This window comes from Stegostoma tigrinum, chromosome 25, assembly GCF_030684315.1.
Source record: "Stegostoma tigrinum isolate sSteTig4 chromosome 25, sSteTig4.hap1, whole genome shotgun sequence".
Taxonomy (NCBI): Eukaryota; Metazoa; Chordata; class Chondrichthyes; order Orectolobiformes; family Stegostomatidae; genus Stegostoma; species Stegostoma tigrinum.
Window position 1 is genome coordinate 36,978,113 of NC_081378.1, and position 24,251 is coordinate 37,002,363.

General features: G+C 44.0%; 1 protein-coding gene across 2 annotated transcripts in view; it reads right to left on the reverse strand.

Annotated features, from left to right (window-relative positions):
• Window positions 1-10,794: 10,794 nt before the first annotated feature.
• Window positions 10,795-24,251, reverse strand: part of lamb4 (laminin, beta 4) — a 116,534-nt gene continuing 103,077 nt past the window's right edge. For both annotated transcript variants that reach the window (XM_048554077.1, XM_048554078.1), the window contains exons 33-35: window positions 23,917-24,093; window positions 20,565-20,715; window positions 10,795-11,273 (exon numbers count right to left, since the gene is read on the reverse strand). In XM_048554077.1, coding sequence (XP_048410034.1) covers window positions 11,134-11,273; window positions 20,565-20,715; window positions 23,917-24,093 — 468 coding nt within the window. In that variant the 3' untranslated portion in view covers window positions 10,795-11,133. The remainder of the gene's footprint in view (window positions 11,274-20,564; window positions 20,716-23,916; window positions 24,094-24,251) is intronic.

A 24,251-nucleotide genomic window follows, 5' to 3' on the forward strand; every position in this document is an offset into this window, starting at 1 on the left:
TAACCTAGGGCAGCCAATGTTTAGATTAATCAGATTGTGTGGAGAGTGGAGGATGGGAGGACACCAAGAAGACCATTGACCCTGGAGATAAGAAAGGCATGTATTAAAGTTTCAGCAGCTGAGCTAAGTGTGGAGGCATGCAATGCTGCTGGGTTGGAGGCAGGGGGATCTGACTGATTGTCAATTTTGTGTTGTTAACAGAATGTGAGCATTGTAACTGTGGCCTTAGGGGTTATAGCCAGGGAGGAGAGGTAGTTAATGTTAAGGGAGCAAAACCTGTGATGGGAGTTAAGGCACTGGATTTAGTGTTGCAAATGTTTAACTGGAGAAAATAAAGAAAGAAAACTAAGTAAAATATACTAAACAAAAGATAGCTGACCCTAAACTATATTTCAGAAGGTATTTTATGGAATACTTCTTTAAATTTTTGTGTGGGCAGAGCAACAAAGGCAGTATTGTCTTCACAGATGTTTTCTATAAGTGTCCCAATTGTGCTGTCTAGTTCACTAGCTTTATGTGCTTTGAGTATAATAGATGTTTACAACAAAAAATGTTTTCTATGTATCAACATGTTATTAAGAATACATAAAACTAATTAATGAGATGCAACAGGCATCTATGGAATGTTACACAATGAGACATGTCATGCCTTGAACTTTCCAGTGATAGTAAAGCAGAAAGTCTTCAAAATGTGACGTTATTAATGGTGTAATTATGCTGAACGCGGTATGGCCAGTGGTGTGTCTGTGACAGCTGAGGCTGCAGAACATCGAAACACACAGTGATGACATCACCAGTGCCTTCATCACAGACAAAGGGTCGAGGAGGAGGCAGAAGCTGGGATCCTGGATGCCTCAGGCAAAGGCCAACGTAGGAGATGGAGGCAGGATGCAGGCTGGGGCTACGGGTTTTGGGAGAGACGTCACGGCAGGAGTATCCGCCCTATCAATTTGCAGCCATCCAGCCCTCTTCAACTATCAACTCTGCCTCACCACCCATGTGATGGGCAGGTGGGACCTATTTGGAGCTATATTGGAGCCCGGCCCTTGTCATTCACCCCACCCCCACCCTTGGTCCTATATTAGTTAAAAGTCCCTCAGTGCCATTTCCTAACAGGGTTGTGATAAAGTGCATGTGAGCTCCTTGCACCACCTGTCTACAATATATCCACCATATAATTAAATTGAATAAGCTTTGGTCTTTTAGACGAGCCCCAGCTTTATTATGCACAACTCCTCTACCAGGTTCAAGAAGCTGTGATGAGCTACAATTCAGGCATTGGGTTCTTATTTGTTAATCAGGTGATTGGTTAATTTGGTGATGGATTATTTAAATAAAAAAAGTTGGGTTCATACCCAGTGGAATTGTCTTCTAGATAGGGCATTTCAAGCAGGGAAAGCTTTAAACTAATGCTCATACGAACCTGGATTTACAATAAAACCCTAGCAAATCTCTGAGAGTCTTTTGCTGCTTGATTCAATATATGGATAACAGAGGACTAACCTTGATCTATTTCTCAATTTAAAGACAGTGAAAGATCATTCCTGCCTGTGGCAGAAACAAGTCTCCAAGTGACCTGTAAAGTAAAAGGGCAGTGTCATGTTACAGGATCAGGAATTATGATTATCTGCCAGTGTTTTTGGCATTGGAGCCACATAAGCATAGAGTTGTAGAGATTACAGCACAGAAAAAGACACTTCAATCTCACACGTCCATGCTGACTAGATATCCTAAATAAATCTTGTGCCATCTTCCAGCATTTGGCCCATATCCCTCCAAACCCTTCCTATGTATATACCTATCCAGATGCCTTTTAAATGTTGTAACTGTACCAGCCTCCACTACTTCCTCTGGCAGCTTATTCCATACACACACCACCCTCTGCATGAAAAAGTTACCCCTTAGGTCCTTTTTAAATCTCACCCCCTCACATTAAACCTCAGTCCTCTAGTTTTGGACTCCCCCACCCCAGGGATAAAACCTTATCTATTTACCCTATCCATCCCCATCATGATTTTATAAACCTCTTTAAGGTTGCCTCTCAGCCTCTGACGCTCCAGAGCATATAGCCCTAGCTATCAGTCCGTCCCTATTATTCGAACCCTCTAACCCCAGCAATGTCCTTATAAATCTTTTCTGAACCATTTCAAGACCCTTCTTATAGCAGGGTGACCAGAATTGCATACAGTATGCCAAAAGTGGCCTAACCGATGTCCTGTGCAGCTACAACATGATCTCTTAACTCCTATACTCAATACATTGAACAATAAAGGCAAGCATACTGAATGCCTACTTCACTATCCTATCAACCTGCGACTCCACTTCAAAATTCTCTTGTGTTCAGCACCACTCCCCAGGACCTTACCATTAAGTGAATAAGTCCTGCCCTAATTTTCTTCTCCAAAATACAACACCTCACATTAATCTGAATTAAACTCCATCTGCCATTCCTCAGCCCATTGGCCCATCTAATCAAGATTCTGTTGTATTCTGAGGTAATCTTTACTGTCCACTACACCTCCAATTTTGGTGTCATATACAAACTTACTAATAGTACATCTTATGTTCACATCAAAATCATTTATATAAACGATGAAAAGCAGTGGAACCAGCCACAATCCTTGTGACACACCACTGGTCACAGGCCTCCAGTCTGAAAAACAACCCTCCACCACCACCAGGTAGAGATGTGGATTCGGGTCACTTCTCCTATCAAGAAGAAACAAGGTATGGCTTTGACCATATCCTTACCAGGGAAAAGTATAATTAAGAATAAAGTATTTTTGTAACAGCATACAATAATTCTGGATACTGAAGAGAGGCTGGACAGTGTAAGACGATTTATAGTCAGAGTTTCCAAAAATGATGACTTATTGAATACTTATGAGATGTGAACAATATTTGATAAATTTGATAAGATTGGTCTTCGTTCTATGGAAAAACATATCATGACATTTGAGAGATTATATTAAAGGCTAGAAACTTGAAATTTTGGAACAAAAACCGAGGTTGGTGGGGAAACTCAGCACGTCTGGCAGCAATTTTGGAGAGAAAGCAATGTTAATGAAGTGTCACTGGATCTGAAGCATTAACTCTGTTTTCTGTCCAAAAATGCTGCCAGACCTGCCGAGATTTTTAGTGATTTTTGTTTCTGTTTCAACTCCTCATAATCCGCAGTTCTTTGTTTTATCTTAGAAATTCCAGAGTCTGTTCTGGCATTTAAGCTGTTGGACAGCACACAAATCTCATGCATAGATAGACTTTTAGTTTTTGGCCAGTGTTCAATTTTGTGATCATGCTGCTATCCTAAAATATTTTTAAGTAGGCTTCCGTTTCCAGATATCTTCACAGGACAGTCTAGGAGTTCTGCAGTGAGATAGAGAGGGGCTATGATTACCAATCCTTGTAAGTTGAAGGGATCCTAGTTGCAGGCATCTGTATAAGGAAGAAATTGTGGAAAAACATTTTGACAGGGCCATGCCTCCAATAAATTTCTGAATTCAAGAAAAATGTTCGAATGGGTGAGAGCCAACAATGCATAAATCTCAGAAATCCTCAGGGAATAATTAGCAGATGTTTCCAGTGTGACTCTAAAAATCACTATATCAGGAATTGTCCAAGGATAAGGAGTCAACTATCTGATAAGAACGAACAGCAAGAAAATATTGTGTAAGTAGCCAAAGAGTTAAGTTTACCTAGGAGTATCACAGTTGCTGATTCGTTCAATTGTGCTGTATTAGATAGTAGGTATATCTGAAATGTGTGTGGTATCACACTGAACCGTTATTTGGAAAACAAAGACAAAGTAAACAAAAGTGGGTTCAAAGAATATGCATCTGCTTTCAATTGAAGAATGATAATTCGGTATCATCTTCAAAGAGAGTGGTTCTTTGCGAAATTGCAGGACTCGTATGTACTGATATCATTCAGAGTGTAATATAATTATTACCGAGTACGTCTTTGATTGAAAATAGTGAAAATGCTTTTGGACATTGAAAATGATGAAGCATTCGTATTTCATAAAGTGGTAAAGTTGCAATTCGTGGTTCCAGATGTTATTTCTATTCCTTGGAAGAAACCTTGCGTGGCTTGTGAGGAGGTCCAAGGAGACGACCTCTGTATTTAGATGTCTGGATAATGAGAAGTTGATTATTTGGCAATTGCAATTTTTTCATCCCTCCTCATAAAAATTAACGCTGTTGCTAAAGGAAACCACAGTTATCAATAAGGAACATAAATCGCCTATTGAACAGATCATGGTGTGATATTGAAACACAGCACTACACCTCATTGCAAATGTTCCTTTAGCCTCTGAATTTAATGAAGTAGTAGTCAGGGATCTGAAGCTATGGGACCGGGATCAGAATGTCTAATCTGACATTTTGTAGAAATGATGACCTAGTTTAGTATATCCATGGTGATGCACTATATTGGACAAAGTCATGGAAAAGTGCCACCAAAGGAATTCTTAACAGATATTGGAGGTGAAGTTGGAGATGGGTGAGAATTTAAGTATTATCAAATTGCTGCAGAATGTCCATCCAGCAATGCCTAGTAAAACTAAAAACATCTGATAATTGATGATGTATTGCATAAAATACAGGCAGAGCCATAGGTCACAAATAAGACTTGCATAGGCAATGCAAAAGTACCTTACAAATGATGAACAGTAAAGCCCATAACAATTAGTATTTGGTCAGAACTCAAAATTGCTGTTAATACTGCAAAATGAACCTCCAGCTAGGAGGAACAATGCTCAGCTCGATTCTTTTACTTTGATGACATGCTTCATTACACCAGAGCACATCCTGTACCCGTGCAGGCAGCATGCATACAGCGTGGTAAAAACCACACTAATCGTGATAGAGCAGACTAGTGTCATGTTGTACAATCTGCCTGTGAAGCACGTAGGGCAACACTTTTAACTGTACCTTGGTACATCTGAAAGTAATAAATCAAATCAAATTAAATCTACTGGCTGAATTGCACTATACCCCACCTTTAAATTGCCTTCTAACTTTATCTACCATTGTTTGGACTGCTTACAATTACTGTGCGTCTGAAAGGGATAAACCACATTGGTTGGGTTTTGCTTGGAGAGATTTAAGCAAGTAGATTTGATTACAATTCTACTACTTGCAAATCAGAAGAAATTTTGGAATAACTAGCAATTGGGTTGTGAGAATAAAATCTCATCATGAGTCATGCCGATGTTTTCTTTCCTACTGCTTATCCATAATTACTCTAATGACCACCACCTTTTCTCTGGGGATAAGGACACATAGTATCCCCTGCCCATTAACTACTGCTGATTTCTGGATTACATCATTTGGCTTGCAAGTGAAAAGTAAGTGGTGCAATTATGTCTAAAACATGGCAGTTGAGTGCAGTACTGTGTGAGTATTGCCCTATCAGAAATGCTGACTTTGCAGGAATGGTAAAACTGAGATCCCATCAGTCCAACAGTTTGACTACACCACAAGAATGCCGGGACTTCCCCAGTGATAAGACCTTGGGTAAATAGACTTGGGGTTTTAACAATAGTACAAATCTGAAATGGGTTTAAAAACTGTGAGGATTAACGTGTGCAGTGTTAAATCTACTAAGCAATCTGTTTCCATGTTAACCTAACTGCACCTCAGCAGTTGTAGGAAATAGTTGAGCTTGTGGGCCCATGGGCCTTCGATTTGGTCTGAGGGGAAGTGATTCCTGCTCCTCTGGCCTGGGGATTCTGCTGCAACTTTATCATCTCTGAAGTTAAGGAGGTGGTGGGCAACCTTATGCAGACGTTATGTTCAGGAACGCTGCCCTCAGACCAATTAATGTATATGCCCCGGTGGTAAAGAGTGAGCGGCTCGCCATCTTGCAGCAGCTTCCACTGCTTCTGGCTATGTCCAGGCCGGTCATTATGGCCAGAGAATTCAACGGCATCATCAATGGGGATGGACAATCTGTGGGAATGTGACACTAAACTGAACGCTCTGTCCAGGTTCCTGATGGAAACGATTAAAGACGCCAAGCTGCATGATATTGCCAGCACCCTTGCAGATGGAGCGCAGCACAGGTACAACCGGTTGCAGCCAGTTGGGTCTGTCCACTCAAAGATCGATTTTCTTTTTGTGTCCTCAGTGTTCTCACTTAGATCCACTAACATCAAGCTGGATAACCAGCAGGTTGGCAAGGGAATGTGGAAGCTAAACATGAAACTGTTGATGCCAGAAAACATTGAGGAGCTCCAAAGGGATTGCACAGGTTGGGAAACCGTGAACCCCTCTTTGAGTCTCCAGTGGACTGATGGGAAACAGTCAAAGGGAACATCAAAAAGGTTCTTTTTCCTCAAATGTGTTAAGAGAGCGAGAGAGAGGCGGGGAAAACTCAAAACTCCAGAAAAGTGTGCAGAACCTATTCCTGCTGCAGACAACGAGGTCGATGTCATGGAGGATCTCCAGGAGGCGAAGAGCCAGCAAACCTCACCCTTTGCCTTGGAGGCCTCCAAGATAAACTTCCAGTCCAGGGTCTACTTTGTAGAGCGGGATAAGACACACTGGTGTTTCTTCTCAGAGCTCTGTGCTCAGCAGCCTGAAGGAAGAAAATGGCTCGGTAACGTCATGTCAGTCTGACATCCTGAGGATTTTCAAATCCTTTTATGTCAGACTGTATGACATGAAGCTCACAGGCAGCACGGCCTCCCAGTCATTCCTGTCCTCTATCACAGAGGCCTAAGATGACAGCACATGGGAGAGAATGGAGCAGCTGTTAACTCAGGATGAGCTGACCAAGGCCCTCCACACTTTTGAGAAGAATAAAACTCCTGGAAGGGACCGCTTACTGGGTGAGTTGCATTCCACTCTGTGGGACTGTGTTGGCCAGGACCTTCTGGTGGTGTATGACAGTATGCTTTAGGCAGGTGCCATGTGCAAATCTATGAGGAAAGGCATCACCACCCTCATCTACAAGCAGAAAGGGGAGAGGGAGGAGATTAGAAATTGGAAATGAATTTCATTGTTGAATGTAGATTACAAAAACCTCTCTAAGGTCATTACCAACCAAGCTGGATCTACTGTAGGATCACCTTGACAGAACCTGTGCTATATTGGGAAGGAAGATCACTGGGATCCCCACGCTCCTCATGGATGCGTTTACCTATGTGCAGGATGGGGGGGGGGGGTCACCTGCCTATTTGACCAAAAGGAGGCCTTTGATAGGGTTTCGCACATGTACATGAGAGAAATGCTGTCCAAAGTGGGCGTTGGGGAGGGTATCTGCAATTGGACTCAACTGCTCTACACCAACATCGTTAATGCAGTCTCCAACAACAGGTTGGAATCAGAAAGTTTCCCAAACTGGGCTGCCCCCTCTCTCCTGCCTGACTGATTTGTGTGTTGTATCGAGAATTTTGCTGGGTCCCTCAGGAAGGATGTGAGCCTGAGAGGGGTAACTATTCCAGGTAGCGGAGGCCTGTGGATCAAAGCCTCAGGTACATGGATGACGTCGCTGTTTTCTGCTCAGATCCGCGGTCCGTGAGCAGACTCGTGAGCATCTGCAACCAGTTTGAACTGGCCTCAGGTGCCGAGGTAAATTGCAGCAAGAGTGAGCCCACGCTCTTTGGGAACTATGCCAACCAATCCTTTATCCCTTTCACCATCAGGGCAGACTAACTTGGGTTGAGGCATGCACCAAACCTTGGGAGGAGCGTGTCATCAAACTGAGGCAGAAACAAAGCAGATGGGCACACTGGTCTCTCTCGATTGCAGGTACAAACCTGGTCATCAGGTATGAGGTACTCTCAGTGTTGTATGTGGCACAGGTCTGGCCTATTCCCTGAACCTGTGCCGTTGCAGTCACCCAGGCCAACTTTCACTTCATTTGTGATCAGAAATAATGGGAACTGCAGATGCTGGAGAATCCTTTTCTGATGAAGGGTTTAGGCCCGAAATGTCAGCTTTTGTGCTTCTAAGATGCTGCTTGGCCTGCTGTGTTCATCCAGCTCCACACTTTGTTATCTTCACTTCATTTGTGCTCTGAGAATGGGTCACCGGACCCAAAACGTTAACTCCAATGTTTTTCTTCACAGATTCTGTCAGACCTACTGAGCTTTTCCAGCAGCTTCTGTTTTTGTTCCATCTTTCATGTTATTCACCCTAACCCTAACCCTAACCTATCACACAGAATTCGATGGGACATTATGTATAAAGAATTAGACAAAATGGGAGAAACATACCCAATGCTGCCCTCGCCTGGATGTTCACCTATGTCTGTGGCTGCATCAAGCTACGTGTAGACCCTCAGTGCACAAACACCAAGTGTCGTTGCATACTGAGATTCTATCTCTCCCCAGTGTTGTGAAGGATGAGACTGGCCTCGTTGTCGTGGAACCCTCCAAGTAGTTGGACCGTCTTGTATCACTTGTCCTTTGTGGAGAAATTTGTGAAGAGAAACACCTCTAACCACAAGTCCATCGGGCAATGGTCAGCACATTGTGTCCTTGAGACCTCTCAGGAAAAGGAGACGGTGGATCTTGTCAAGTGGTTCTCTGTGCAGATTGCCAAAGTCACTTGGGAGAATGCCTCATCCCCAGAGCTTTCCAACAAGACTGTATGACATGAAGCATGAAGTACATTACATGAAGTAATGACATGACAGGACATTGCTTGGCTGGTGGTGAAAAGGGCTCTGCCCGTGAGATCCATTTATGCTCATCCAGATTTTCTGTGCCACCACATGCTGCCCTCGAAGCGGCTGTAGAGGGGAACGAGACTGTCACACGCCTCCTTCTGGAATTTGCCTATGCAATGGAAGTCTGGAGAGAAGTGTAGTGGATTTTGTTGAAATTCGTCCCATGCAGCCCTGTGACGCTGGACTCTGTGCTCTATGGTCTGTTCCCTGGGATGCACATTGAGACAAACATCAACTGTGTCTGGAGGACCATCAACTCAGTGAAAGACGCTCTTTGGTCTGCCCGAAAGTTGCTGGTTTTTCAGTTGAAAGAGTTGACCCTGACTGTTGCAGACTGGCACATTCCAAGATCCAGGACAACGTGCTGAGGGATGCACAAAAGCTTGGAGCACCTACTGCCAAGGTGCAGTGGGGAAATACCACCATGGAATGTCCTGCCAATGCTGCCTCAGTGAAATGCCAAGAGGTTAATGGTAAATATAGAGGAAGGCGAACACCAATGTTTATTTATTCTCTGTAAGTAAAGAGAGTGTAGATCTGAATGGCTTCACTAACTATGTATGTAAATAAAGATTACCCTCTATGAGTAAAATATACTTTTGCAATAAAAACTAGCTTCTCTACTACCAGAGAAAATAGCAACCTGCATATAAATGAGGAAAGATTATGTGATAATGAGGTGTTAATACATGCATATAGGTCATTCCCTTATCATTAGCAAGATTCTCATCTATCTATTGATCCCTATTACAGAAAATTGGACTTGTTTGTCTCAATGTTGAGAATCTAATTCTTGCCAGATTTTAAGCATTGCCCATGTTGTTTTCAGCCTGGGAAAATTCATTGCCATGCATGTGAAACTGTTTGGTGTGTTTCTGCCCTCTAGTGGAAAGGAAGAGCGTGCAAATCTTCCAGAATAATGCAACACATAGATACATTGATGCCAATGTCTGCCTTTAATGAACTGCACTCAGAATTCTCTCACGGATTTTCAGTCACTATCACCTTCACAGAAATTTTCTGCAAACTATATTCATCCAGAGTTTCTAATGATCATCTGAAGCTTCAGTATCAAAGAAGGACAACCCAACAGAAAATAACCAGCTAAAATAAAACAAAGAACTACACGTGCTGGAGATCTGAAATACAAAAACATTCTGAAGTGTCATTGGATTTGAAGTGATATTTTTTTTCCACAGATGCTTTTTTTGTTTTTGCGTGTTTTAGGTAATTCCCAGTATTCAGCTTTACAATATGAAAATAAAGTTGCTGCAAGATGATCTTACAGAATTGTGAAAGATTGCGAAAGGATTGGAGAAAGTTAAAATTGCAGCAGGAGAACAAGGTCTGTAGCTTCAAACTAATCAAGAAGTATTTTAAGACAGTGTTATCAAAACTTCTGTTTAAATAATAGCTTAGTCAATATTTGGAATAAGCTTCCCGAGGGATAGGTTTTAACTTTTGGATGGCCAACTGCAGAGTGCCCCAGGTGGTCACTTACACATGTCACAAAGGTGTGGGCGTGATTTTACATTTGTGACCTCATATACATTGGTCCAGTGAACTGTGAGCTCAAAAAAGTTTTCTTTAAAAAAGGCAACATGAAAGATAGATATAATGGATTAGGAAAAAATTCACCAAAGAACCTAGTCAGCGCTTCCTTAACCCATGACTACTTCTGTCCAAAATGACAAGGGCAGCAGATACCTGGGAATACCACTGGTTGCCAGTTCCCCTCTAAGTTACTCACCATCCTAACTCAGAAATATATCACCGCTCCTTCACTGTCGCTGAGTCAAAATCCTGGAATTCCCTCTCTAATAGCATTGTGGATCAACCTACAGCACATGGACTGCAACAGTTGAAGAAGGCAATTCACCACCACATTCTGAAGGATAACTAGTGATGGACAATAAATGTTGGCCAGCCAGTGATGCCCATGTACCACGAGTGGATTAAAAAGTATTGCAAGGATTGTTAATAAGTAACCTTAAAGAAAGAGACCAAAGTACAGAATAATTTTGAAACGAAATTATGTCAGTTTAGAGATGTCGCAATTGATTAAAAGTCCAGTGCATTGAGAATAAGTTTCTTCTTGTGACTTTGTAAACGGTTTATTGGCAACCAGATGTAAAGTTAAATGTTTGCATTTGTGCTCAGAATCAGTGTTTTTATTACAATCCGTAACTTTACAACCTCCAAACAATCAATGTTCTGAATGAACAGTCGAGGAGAGACAACAGGCATAAGTTCAGTTTATATTAAAATTGGTGGTATGTTACTCAGGTGACTGCGAACAGCAAAACATGACAAAAATTTACAAGGTGTCACGTTTCCACATCAATGTTAGGACTTTGAAAAAGATCTATATACGTTATATTATGTAAAATTTAAAATCTTCTAATTTTAAAAATTACGAGGATAAGTGATAATATTAAGGGATAAGACTGAAATTTACTATGGTGAACAGTCAGTGTAGTGAGAGACTTTCCTGTCAATAAACTTTTTAATGCTGGTCACATTTTGTTCAAGGTCAGACAAGTAATCTTCTTTCTCTTTTATTTTCTTATATCCCTCTTGTAACTTCTTCTCTAGGTCTATAAATGCAGAAAACAAGATCATTTAATATTGTAAGGTATATCTCTTACTTGCAATCCATTGTTCTCACTATTAGGCTACAGGTCAACAGATTTTATTAACCCCCACTTGCTGCTGATATTAGTGATATGTTTCCTGTGTCACAGTCTGATGGGAGATGGTTCAACCTTCAGAGATATTCATATTGTGCCTGTATCATGATATTAGGATACGCTAGACCATTGGAAAGCCAAACATCTGTTTTTGTTTGCTATTACTCTTTCTTTGGAAAGCCAATAATGTTTAATAAACTTCTAAATAAAGCTTCAATCATCTCTGTAACACATATTTGCATTATACTCTGAAAAATGCCAGCATCTTTTCAAACAGCAGCTTGGATGCACCATGAAAGAAAATTGAATGTAATTGCAACTTTTGTCAACAAAGGTTGATCAGCAGGATTCACAGAAATGTGCACCTCTGCAGCCATTAAGGTACATCTCCCAGCCAATCTCCAACATTTAGCCTTAAGTTCTCCACTGCTGTTTAAGCTCCATTTATGACCTAGGAATCCTTAACCTTAGGTAAGCAGCTCTTTTAACACATGTTTCTAGATCTAAGTCTCTTCATGTTCCACATTATAAACAAAATGTCCCAATCAAGCTGTTGAGAAAATAGTTTTGGTATGCTTTCTAAAACTTGTTTGTTTTGGTCCAAGCTTTAAGTGTGACAGAAAACTTCTAGTCTTAGTGAACTATTGGGATCAGTCAAATGTAGGTTGATATTGCTGCCAATTATTGCGAGTTTGATCATTTTCAACATGGAGAGAGAATGATTTCTTCAGAGAGAAATCTTGTGGGTGTGGGCTGTTCTGGCAACGCCAAAGTTTATTGCCATCCCTCGATGCATGAGCAGAAGATTGATTAAAATCCTCATTTCACAACTATGTTATCATGTGAATTCTCAGTAAAAGCGAGTTAAACATTTCCACAGATTAAAACTAAATTATTTGGAATGACAAGAAAGTCTAGCTTTTTCTGGCACAAAGCAGTTAAATTAAAAATTAAAAATAGATGTGAAGGCAAGCTGTGAAAATGAGACAAAAATCCTCCGGAGGGACATAGACAGTTTAAGAGAGTGACCAGAAACTTGGCAGATGGAATATGGAGGAACGGAATATTCTTTAAATGTAGAAAACCTGTGGAAAGCAGCAGCACAGGGATTTTGGAGTTCTTGTGCATGAATGACAAAATGCTAGGACCCAGTTTCAGTGGGTAATAATGAAGGCAAATAGAATATTGCCCTTTATTTCAAAATGAGTGGAGTATTAAAATAGATAAGTCCTGCTAAAACTATATAAGGCACTAATCAGACCATCCATCAAATACTTTTTTCTGAAGAAGGGTTGAGGCCTGAAACGTCAGCTTTCCTGCTCCTCTGATGCTGCTTGGCCTGCTGTGTTCATTTAGCTCTACACCTTGGTTTCATAGAATATTGTGTATAGTTTTGGCCCTGAGCTAAGGAAAGATATAGTGGCACTGAAGTCTGTTCATAGATGGTTTTTTAGGTAGGGAGGAATTGTTATATGAGGAGCGGTTGAGTGAACTGAGTCTGTACTCATTGGAGTTTAGAAAAATGAGAGGAGACCTTATTAAAACATTATGATTTTTAAGGGATAGTAGGAACTGCCAATGCTGGAGAATCTGAGATAACAAGGTGTGGAGCTGGATGAACAGAGCAGGCCAAGCAACATCAAAGGAGCAGGAAAGCTGACGTTTCAGGTCTGAACCCTTCTTCAGAAAAAAATCACTTTTCTGAAGAAGGTTCCAGACCTGAAATCAGTGATAATGGGAACTGCAGATGCTGGAGAATCCAAGATAACAAAGTGTGAAGCTGGATGAACACAGCAGGCCAAGCAGCATCTCAGGAGCACAAAAGCTGATGTTTCGGGCCGAGACCCTTCATCAGAGAGGGGGATGGGGAGAGGGTTCTGGAATAAATAGAGAGAGAGGGGGAGGCAGACCGAAGATGGATAGAGGAGAAGATAGGTGGAGAGGAGAATATAGGTGGGGAGATAGGGAGGGGATAGGTCAGTCCGGGGAGGATGGACAGGTCAAGGAGGCGGGGTGAGGTTAGTGGGTAGGAAATGGAGGTGCGGCTTGAGGTGGGAGGAAGGGATGGGTGAGAGGAAGAACAGGTTAGGGAGGCGGGGATGAGCTGGGCTGGTTTTGGGATGCAGTGGGGGAAGGGGAGATTTTCAAGCTTGTGAAGTCCACGTTGATACCATTGGGCTGCAGGGTTCCCAAGCGGAATATGAATTGCTGAGATAATGGGAACTGCAGATGCTGGAGATTCCAAGATAATAAAATGTGAGGCTGGATGAACACAGCAGGCCAAGCAGCATCTCAGGAGCACAAAAGCTGACGTTTCGGGCCTAGACCCTTCATCAGAGAGGGGGATGGGGGGAGGGAACTGGAATAAATAGGGAGAGAGGGGGAGGCGGACCGAAGATGGAGAGTAAAGAAGATAGGTGGAGAGAGTGTAGGTGGGGAGGTAGGGAGGGGATAGGTCAGTCCAGGGAAGACGGACAAGTCAAGGAGGTGGGATGAGGTTAGTAGGTAGATGGGGGTGCGGCTTGGGGTGGGAGGAAGGGATGGGTGAGAGGAAGAACCGGTTAGGGAGGCAGAGACAGGTTGGACTGGTTTTGGGATGCAGTGGGTGGGGGGGAAGAGCTGGGCTGGTTGTGTGGTGCAGTGGGGGGAGGGGATGAACTGGGCTGGTTTAGGGATGCAGTGGGGAAAGGGGAGATTTTGAAGCTTGTGAAGTCCACATTGATACCATATGGCTGCAGGGTTCCCAGGCGGAATATGAGTTGCTGTTCCTGCAACCTTCGGGTGGCATCATTGTGGCAGTGCAGGAGGCCCATGATGGACATGTCATCAAGAGAATGGGAGGGGGAGTGGAAATGGTTTGCGACTGGGAGGTGCAGTTGTTTGTTGCGAACTGAGCGGAGGTGTTCTGCAAAGCGGTCCCCAAGCCTCCGCTTGGTTTCCCCAATGTAGAGGAAGCCACACCGGGTACAGTGGATGCAGTATACCACATTGGCAGATGTGCAGGTGAACCTCTGCTTAATGTGGAATGTCATCTTGGGGCCTGGGATGGGGGTGAGGGAGGTGGTGTGGGGACAAGTGTAGCATTTCCTGCGGTTGCAGGGGAAGGTGCCGGGTGTGGTGGGGTTGGAGGGCAGTGTGGAGCGAACAAGGGAGTCACGGAGAGAGTGGTCTCTCCGGAAAGCAGACAGGGGAGGGGATGGAAAAATGTCTTGGGTGGTGGGGTCGGATTGTAAATGGCGGAAGTGTCGGAGGATAATGCGTTGTATCCGGAGGTTGGTAGGGTGGTGTGTGAGAACGAGGGGGATCCTCTTGGGGCGGTTGTGGCGGGGGCGGGGTGTGAGGGATGTGTCGCGGGAAATGCGGCAGACGCGGTCAAGGGCGTTCTTGATCACCGTGGGGGGAAAGTTGCGGTCCTTAAAGAACTTGGACATCTGGGATGTGCGGGAGTGGAATGTCTTATCGTGGGAGCAGATGCGGCGGAGGCGGAGGAATTGGGAATAGGGGATGGAATTTTTGCAGGAGGGTGGGTGGGAGGAGGTGTATTCTAGGTAGCTGTGGGAGTCGGTGGGCTTGAAATGGACATCAGTTACAAGCTGGTTGCCTGAGATTTGAATTGCTGTTCCTGCAACCTTCGGGTGGCATCATTGTGGCACTGCAGGAGGCCTATGATGGACATGTCGTCTGAGGCATGGGAGGGGAGTTAAAATGGTTTGCGACTGGGAGGTGCAGTTGTTTATTGCGAAGCGAGCGGAGGTGTTCTGCAAAGCGGTCCCCAAGCCTCCGCTTGGTTTCCCCAATGTAGAGGAAGCCACACCGGGTACAATGGATACAGTATACCACATTGGCAGATGTGCAGGAGAACATCTGCTTAATATGGAAAGTCATCTTGGGGCCAGGGATGGGGGTGAGGGAGGAGGTGTGGGGGCAAGTGTAGCACAGGTGTAGTTGAATGCCTCATCCTGGCAGCAGATGCGGCGGAGGCCAATTCCTCCGCCTCTGCCGCATCTTCTCCCAGAATGAGGCATTCCATTCCCGCACATCCCAGATGTCCATGTTCTTCAAGGACCGCAACTTCCCCCCCCCGCAGTGGTCGAGAATGCCCTTGACCGCGTCTCCCGTATTTCCCGCAACACATCCCTCACACCCCACCCTCGCCACAACCGCCCCAAGAGGATCCCCCTCGTTCTCACAAACCACCCCACCAACCTCCGGATACAAAGCATCATCCTCCGACACTTCCGCCATCTACAATCCGACCACACCGCCCAAGATATTTTTCCATCCCCACCCTTGTCTGCTTTCCGGACAGACCACTCTCTCCGTGACTCCCTTGTCCGCTCCACACTCCCCTCCAACCCCACCACACCTGGCACCTTCCCCTGCAACCGCAGGAAGTGCTACACTTGTCCCCACACCTCCTCCCACACCCCTAACCCAGGCCCCAAGATGACTTTCCATATTAAGCAGATGTTCACCTGCACATCTGCCAATGTGCTATACTGTATTCACTGTACCCGGTGTGGCTTCCTCTACATTGGGGAAGCCAAGCGGAGGTTTGGGGACCGCTTTGCAGAACACCTCTGCTCGGTTTGCAATAAACAACTGCTCCTCCCAGTCGCGAACCATTTTAACTCCCCTCCCATTCCTCAGACGACATGTCCATCATAGGCCTCCTGCAGTGCCACAATGATGCCACCCTAAGGTTGCAGGAACAGCAACTCATATTCTGCTTGGGAACCCTGCAGCCCAATGGTATCAATGTGGACTTCACCAGTTTCAAAATCTCCCCTTCCCCCAACGCATCCCAAAACCAGCCCAATTCGTCCCCTCCCCACACTGCATCACAAAACCAGCCCAACATGTCCCCTCCCCCTACTGCATCCCAAAACCAGCCCAGCCTGTCTCTGCCTCCCTAAATTGTTCTTCCTCTCACCCATCCCTTCCTCCCACCTCAAGCCGCACCTCCATTTCCTACCCACTAACCTCATCCCGCCTCCTTGACCTGTCCATCCTCCCCGGACTGACCTATCCCCTCCCTATCTCCCCACCTATATTCTCCTCTCCACCTATCTTCTCCCCTATCCATCTTCGGTCTGCCTCCCCTTCTCTCCCTATTTATTCCAGAACCCTCTCCCCATCCCCCTCTCTGATGAAGGGTCTAGGCCCGAAATGTCTGCTTTCCTGCTCCTTTGATGTTGCTTGGCCTGCTGTGTTCATCCAGCTCTACACCTTGTTATCTCATGATTTTTAAGGGGTTTGGTAGAGAAGATGTGGAGAGTTTGTTTCCACTTGAGGGAAAATCTGGGACTAGATGTCATAACCAGAGTAAGGGGTTACTCATTTAAGACAAAAATGATGAGGAATTTCTTCTCACAGAGGGTAGTGAATCTCGATTTCCTTATTGCAGAGAGCTGTAGAGACTGGATCATTAGAATGCTCAAGGCTGAGATAGAGAAATTTTTAATAAGGGAATTGAGGGAAATGAGGAAAAGGCAGGAAAATGGCATTTAGGACTATCAGATGATCTCATTGGATTGTGGAGCAGGCTCAGTAGGCTGAATGGTTCTGCTCCTGCATCTTATTGTCTTCCTGTTTAAAACATGTAAATTATGTCTTTTTCCACTATTCACCCAAAACACTCAGACTGCACTTTCCAAAACCACCTCAACTTCCATCTAGAAGGACAAGGGCGGCAGATACAGGGGAACTCTACCACTTGCAAGTTCCCCGCCAAGACAATCACCATCCTGACTTGGAAATGTATCACTGTTCCTTCACAGGCATTGGATCAAAACCCAGAATTCTCTCCTTAATGGCCTTGTGGGTCAACCCACAGCTTCATGAACTGTAGTGGTTTAGGAAGGTAGCTCACCAGCTCTCAACGGCAAATAGGGATAGGCAATAAATGCTGGCCAGCCAGTGGCACCCATGTCCCATGAGCAAATAAAATAAATCTCCCTGACAGCAGCTGTAATTAGTTTAAACTGGTTTCACTTTTTTAGCAGGGACAATTCTTTGGGCATCCACAGTTCTTTCAGTTTTTCTTTGGGCTTAATGTTCCTATTTTCAGTTAGTGTTTTGTTGAGTGGATTTCATGGTGCCCAGTCCCTCAAGGTATGAAGTAACTTTTTACACTCAATCTCCCACTCTTCACCTTAATAATGATGCAACTGGACTCTTGGTCACCTTTCTCAGGGAATCACATATTGGAAAGGAAAAATTCCCAAAAAAGAAACACAAAGAACTACAGATACTGGAAATCAGAAACAAAAACAGTTATTGCTGGTAAAACACAGCAGGTCTGGTAGCATCTGTGGAGAGAAAGCAGAGAAAGCAATTCCAAGCATTTACACTGCTGGTGTCATTTTTAAACCCAGCTGCACTTTACTTCGGAGCCAAGAGTGACTTGCATACTCAGCCATTATGGAGGACATGACCACGTCAAGACTGAGAGTTGGAGATCTTGGTGAATGGTATGGATGTAGAGGAGGGCAGTCCTTTCTTCTGTGGACAACCACAGAATGACACATTACCAGAACATGCCAGCATGGACCCAAATTCTGTGCAGCTCAGGGCTGTGTCCCAGGTGAAGCGGGATGCACAGCAGTCCAGGAAGAAAGTCATTGATCTTGTATGCTCCATAATGGTTAGAGACATCATCTTTTCATTGTTACCATTCACTCACAGGACCACCAGTCACTTAACTGTGTTACTGCACCTGCCTTTGACAAAGACTCATGGACTGCAGCTCTCACTATTACATACATGATATCCATTCAACACTCTCACCCACTTCAGTCCACGTTACTACTCACACTTCCCTCCCTCTTCAATCCTATTCACTCACTGAAGACACCTCATGACCTGTCCTGCCTCACTATTAGCTGCTCTTCCATCCATCTCCAACATAATCAATCCATCTCTCTGACTCATTGAAGGAAAAATTGGCTCATCTCCTGGTCTGACATGCACATCTGCTTATAATTCTCAGAGTGTACCTGACTTGCAGGACTGACAAGGACACAAAGCCCTACACTCTAGTAGGACTAAGCATTTGCTTGACCATGGCCAAGTTCATGGACTGGAATTCAACAAGCTCCTTGACGATTGTGGTGGTACTTGCTAACTGTACACAGTCTCTATTTACCCCCCTAAGAACTCCACTCCTTTGACTTTTATGGATGAATGATAGATAAAGATAACAATAACATTGATGATAATTGGAATATGGAAGGAAACAACGCTGATTGCAAACCTAAGAGTGGGCCAGCAGAAGGGACCAGAGTGCACAACAGTAAATAAAGACTGAAATCAAGTCACTGTGCCCAAATGCCAGCAGTATTCACAATAAAACTTCATATATATAACCTGATACACCAGACCCAAAAAATTAATTCTGAATTTTTCTTCACAGATGCTGCCAGACCTGCTGAGCTTTTCCAGTGACTTCTGCTTTTGTTCCTGATTTATAACATTCATAGTTCTTACATTATTTTTTATTTAGAATGCGTTGCCTGGGAGAGTGGTGGAGGTCAGTTCCATGAGAAGTTTCAAAATAGGTCTGGACATATATTTGAAAATGATAAATTTAGAGGGCTATGGAAATAGATCTGGAGAATAGGACTAGCTGGCAGCTCTTTCTGGAGCTATTACAGACATGATAGGCTGAATGGACTCCTTATGTGCTGTAAAATTCCATGAGCCTATGAAAGAAGGCTGGGAAACAGTGGAAGGGCCACTCTGTTAATTAAATATACATTAGTACTGTGATAAGAGGCTGTCTACACACAAATGATCAAACTTAATATCCCCATGTCTTGGAGGAACATTGGGTACATCAATGTTGTTTCCTTTTTTAGGAAGAGCAACTGAGATAATCCAGGTAATTACAGGCTAGCATCAGTGGTGGGGAAACTGTTGGAGAAGATACTGAGACAAGATTTATTCACATTTGGAAGTGAATGAACTTGTTGGTGATAGGCAGTTTAGGTTTATATGGGGAAAGTCATGTCTCACCAACTTGATTGAGTTTTTGAGGCAGTGACAAGAATGATTGATGATAGAAGGACAGTGGATGTTTTCCACATGGACTTTAGTAAAGCATTTGATCAGGTACCGCATGGCAGACTAGTACGGAACGTAGAGTCTCACGGGATCTGGGTGGACTGGCTAGATGGTACAAAACTGGCTTGATCGTAGAAGGCAGCGAATAGTAATGGAAGGGTGCTTATCAGAATGGAGATCGGTAACTAGTGGTGTTCTGCAGGGATGTTGTTTGTAATATATGTAACTGATCTGGAGGAAAATATAGGTGGTCTGATTAATACGTTTGCAGATGTTACCAAAACAGGCAGAGTTGCAGATAGTAAGGAGGATTGCCAAAAGATACAGTGGGATATAGATTGTAGATTTGGGCACAGAAATGACAGATGGAATTTAATCCAGACAAATGTGAGGTGATGCATTTTGGGAGGTCAAATTCAGGTACAAATTATACAATAAATGGAAGAACCCTTAGGGGCATTGATATATAAAGCTATCTGGGCGCCCACATCTACAGATCCCTGTAAATGGCAACACAGATGGATAAGGTGGTCGAGAAGGCATACAGCATGCTTGCCTTCACTGGCTGAGGCATCAAATATCAAAGTTGGCAAGTTATGCTTCAGCTGTAGAAAACTTTTGTTCAGCCACATTTGGAATATTGCAGGCAGTTCAGGTTGCCACATTACTAGAAGGACTTGAATGCTTTGGAGAGGATGTAAAGAAGGTTTACCAAGATGTTGCCCAGTCTGGAGGGTTTTAGTTATGAGGAGATGTTGCTTGGATTGTTTTCACTAGAAAGACAGAGGCTGAGGGGCGACCTGATAGAAGTCTACAAAATTATGAGGGGCAGAGGCTTTTTCCCAGGATGGAACGGTAAACTATATGAGGGCACAAGTTCAAGGTGAGAGGAGGAAAATTTAGTAGAGATGCACAGGGAAAATTTCACACACAGAGGGTGGTGGGTACCTGGGTGGTGAAAGTAGGCACGTTAGCAATTTTTAAGATGTATCTTGATAGAAACATAAACGAGAGGCAAACAGAGGGATAGAAGCCGTGCATGGGCAATAAGTAGTGTGTCTAAATAAGGATTAGAAATCAGTTCAGGCTTGGTGGGCCAAAGGGCTTGTTCCTGTGCTGTACTGTGTTGTATACCTGTAATTCTTTGTAGTTTTTCTTCCAGGTCTTTTGCTAGATCAGCAGCATCTTGTTGTAATTGTTCTGCTTTTTGTTTTCCATCAGGTGGAATGTCTTGGACATTGATTTTGCTTAATTTTATGTAAGTCTCGTTCATTTTTTGAAATTCCTTCAGTAATTAAAACATAAACAAACCTTAAAACAAATCAGGTAATTTACAAGAAATAGATAAAACTAAAAGGCTGTTACGTGAGAATAATGTTATAATAGTTAAAAACTCTGTGTGATCTCATTGCAAGAGCAATTCAAAACTCATTTCATTGTTCCAATCTTTATATATACTCTTATACTTGTCTTTGTTTCAAATGTTTGCTCCTTTTTCCCTAGAAGTGGCCTATCTGACTTTGTCCTAACTATTGCCTTGTGCAAATTCATCATCATTGCTTTTTCCTCTTTATGCGTTCAACTTTGGCTTCTTTTCTAATAATTATCATCACTCGTCATTCCTGGCATTAGCCAAATGCACCATCCAGTTGTGAAAAGATAATGAGCTCACTTGCAATACGTATTTTGAATATGTTCAGACATGTGATTACACAGCTCTGTTGCAGTAGGACTGGACCCCGATCCTGTGGCAAACGAGTCCCAAAGCTTGTTTTGCCAGGTTTGAACAGAAGATCTTGTGTGTGTCAAATGAACTAGATAGCTACAGGTTATAGAAACAATGTTAAATCAAAGCTGCTACTTGTTCATCTAAAAGAGTCTTTGAAATAATGTAGCATTGGAGGGATTCAAACCCACACCTCCAAACAAACCACCTGCCATGTTAGCATAATAATAAAATGTGAGGCTGGATGAACACAGCAGGCCAAGCAGCATCTCAGGAGCACAAAAGCTGACGTTTCGGGCCTAGACCCTTCATCAGAGAGGGAGATGGGGAGAGGGAACTGGAATAAATAGGGAGAGAGGGGGAGGCGGACCGAAGATGGAGAGTAAAGAAGATAGGTGGAGAGAGTATAGGTGGGGAGGTAGGGAGGGGATAGGTCAGTCCAGGGAAGACGGACAGGTCAAGGAGGTGGGATGAGGTTAGTAGGTAGATGGGGGTGCGGCTTGGGGTGGGAGGAAGGGATGGGTGAGAGGAAGAACCGGTTAGTGAGGCAGAGACAGGTTGGACTGGTTTTGGGATGCAGTGGGTGGGGGGGAAGAGCTGGGCTGGTTGTGTGGTGCAGTGGGGGGAGGGGACGAACTGGGCTGGTTTAGGGATGCAGTTGGGGAAGGGGAGATTTTGAAACTGGTGAAGTCCACATTGATACCATTAGGCTGCAGGGCTCCCAGGCGGAATAGGAGTTGCTGTTCCTGCAACCTTCGGGTGGCATCATTGTGGCACTGCAGGAGGCCCATGATGGACATGTCATCTAAAGAATGGGAGGGGGAGTGAAATGGTTTGCGACTGGGAGGTGCAGTTGTTTGTTGCGAACTGAGCGGAGGTGTTCTGCAAAGCGGTCTCCAAGCCTCCGCTTGTTTTCCCCAATGTAGAGGAAGCCACACCGGGTACAGTGGATGCTCTACATTGGGGAAACCAAGCGGAGGCTTGGAGACCGCTTTGCAGAACACCTCCGCTCAGTTCGCAACAAACAACTGCACCTCCCAGTCGCAAACCATTTCCACTCCCCCTCCCATTCTTTAGATGACATGTCCATCATGGGCCTCCTGCAGTGCCACAATGATGCCACCCGAAGGTTGCAGGAACAGCAACTCATATTCCGCCTGGGAACCCTGCAGCCATATGGTATCAATGTGGACTTCACCAGTTTCAAAATCTCCCCTTCCCCAACTGCATCCCTAAACCAGCCCAGTTCGTCCCCTCCCCCCACTGCACCACACAACCAGCCCAGCTCTTCCCCCCCACCCACTGCATCCCAAAACCAGTCCAACCTGTCTCTGCCTCCCTAACCGGTTCTTCCTCTCACCCATCCCTTCCTCCCACCCCAAGCCGCACTCCCATCTACCTACTAACCTCATCCCACCTCCTTGACCTGTCCGTCTTCCCTGGACTGACCTATCCCCTCCCTACTTCCCCACCTATACTCTCTCCACCTATCTTCTTTACTCTCCATCTTCGGTCCGCCTCCCCCTCTCTCCCTATTTATTCCAGTTCCCTCTCCCCATCCCCCTCTCTGATGAAGGGTCTAGGCCCGAAACGTCAGCTTTTGTGCTCCTGAGATGCTGCTTGGCCTGCTGTGTTCATCCAGCCTCACATTTTATTATCTTGGAATTCTCCAGCATCTGCTGTTCTCATTATCTCTGATGCCATGTTAGCATGCTGTACTATTGGGTTTTTTTGTTAATTGTCGGGCACATTGCTGACACATAAGATAATAAACAAAATTATATTAAAAAAAAACTTTTTACACATAACATGACTTAGTATCACATGTTTGCAGGTTATAGCTCCATTGTCCAGAGGCCTCATGCCTTTGATTGAGCAGTGAATTTGACAGATGTGAAGAAGTCACAAGTCCAATACAGTACCATGGTCCCCTGGTTTTGACATCCCCTCAGTGAGACTGAAACCAAGCATGCAGCCTGACCAACTCCTCTCTCTGGCTAACTTGAGACTATCAGCTGCAGAGGCCAAGTAGGGTGATGTGTCAGTGCTGAAGGAAGACAACTTCAATGAAGTAGAGATAGTAAGAACTGTCAATGCTGGAGACAGAGATAACACAGTGTAGAGCTGGAGGAACACAGCAGGCCAGGCAGCATCAGAGAGATAGGAAAGCTGACGTTTCGGGTCAGAACCCTTCAGAAGAATGTCAACTTTCTTACCCCTCTGATGATGCCTGGCCTTCGATGAAGCACTTTGGAATACCATCATCTCCTGGTGGAGTTCTGTGAGTTTCAGGAAGGGGGGAATCTAACCAGGATACCAACTCATAAAACTGATTTATCTCCAGCAATAAACCCTACTGGCAACTAGGTGCTGAACTTATGACAAGAATTTCAAAATTTTACTGCTAAGAATGAGACGGGGGCTATCTTAAATGGGATGTGCTGTCGGTGCTGGACCAGAGTAGGTGACAGAGTACAGAGGTTGTTGCACTAGAGATTGCTAGATATGGGAGGTACAATCTGTGTTTTAAGCGGAAAGTAGGCCTTTGGTTCAAGTCATATTTTATGCTCCACACAAATCTTCTTCTATTTCACCCAATCTCATCAATGTATCTAACTATTCATTTTTCTCTCATGTGTCTTCCTCGCTTGCTCCTAAATGTATCAATGCTAGGTGCTTCACCCACTCCCTTTAAAAATCATTAGGATATAGTAATATCATTGCCTTTTAATATTCCAGAAATAAGATTAAAATAATTACTTGTTCAGCTTCCTCTGCATGAGCTTTTGCTTTGGACGCTTTCTCCTTAGCCTTTTGAGCCATCTTCTTGTTGTTATTGATCTTGTTTCTCACTTCTTCAATTTCATTTTGTAGCTTTGTTAGATTGTTCATTATTTGCATGAGGCTCTCAGAAACTGACTCAATTTTCTTATTAATCTGTCAAGAGGCAGTTAATATATGAGAGTATAAACATTAACAGTTGAGAAAAATTGCAAATCAGTGATCTTTCATTGATCTATGTTTAAATCTTGCAAGAAATTCAAATTAAAACTCCATTTTAAGAGATGTATAACAACAAGAAAACCTCGTAACAC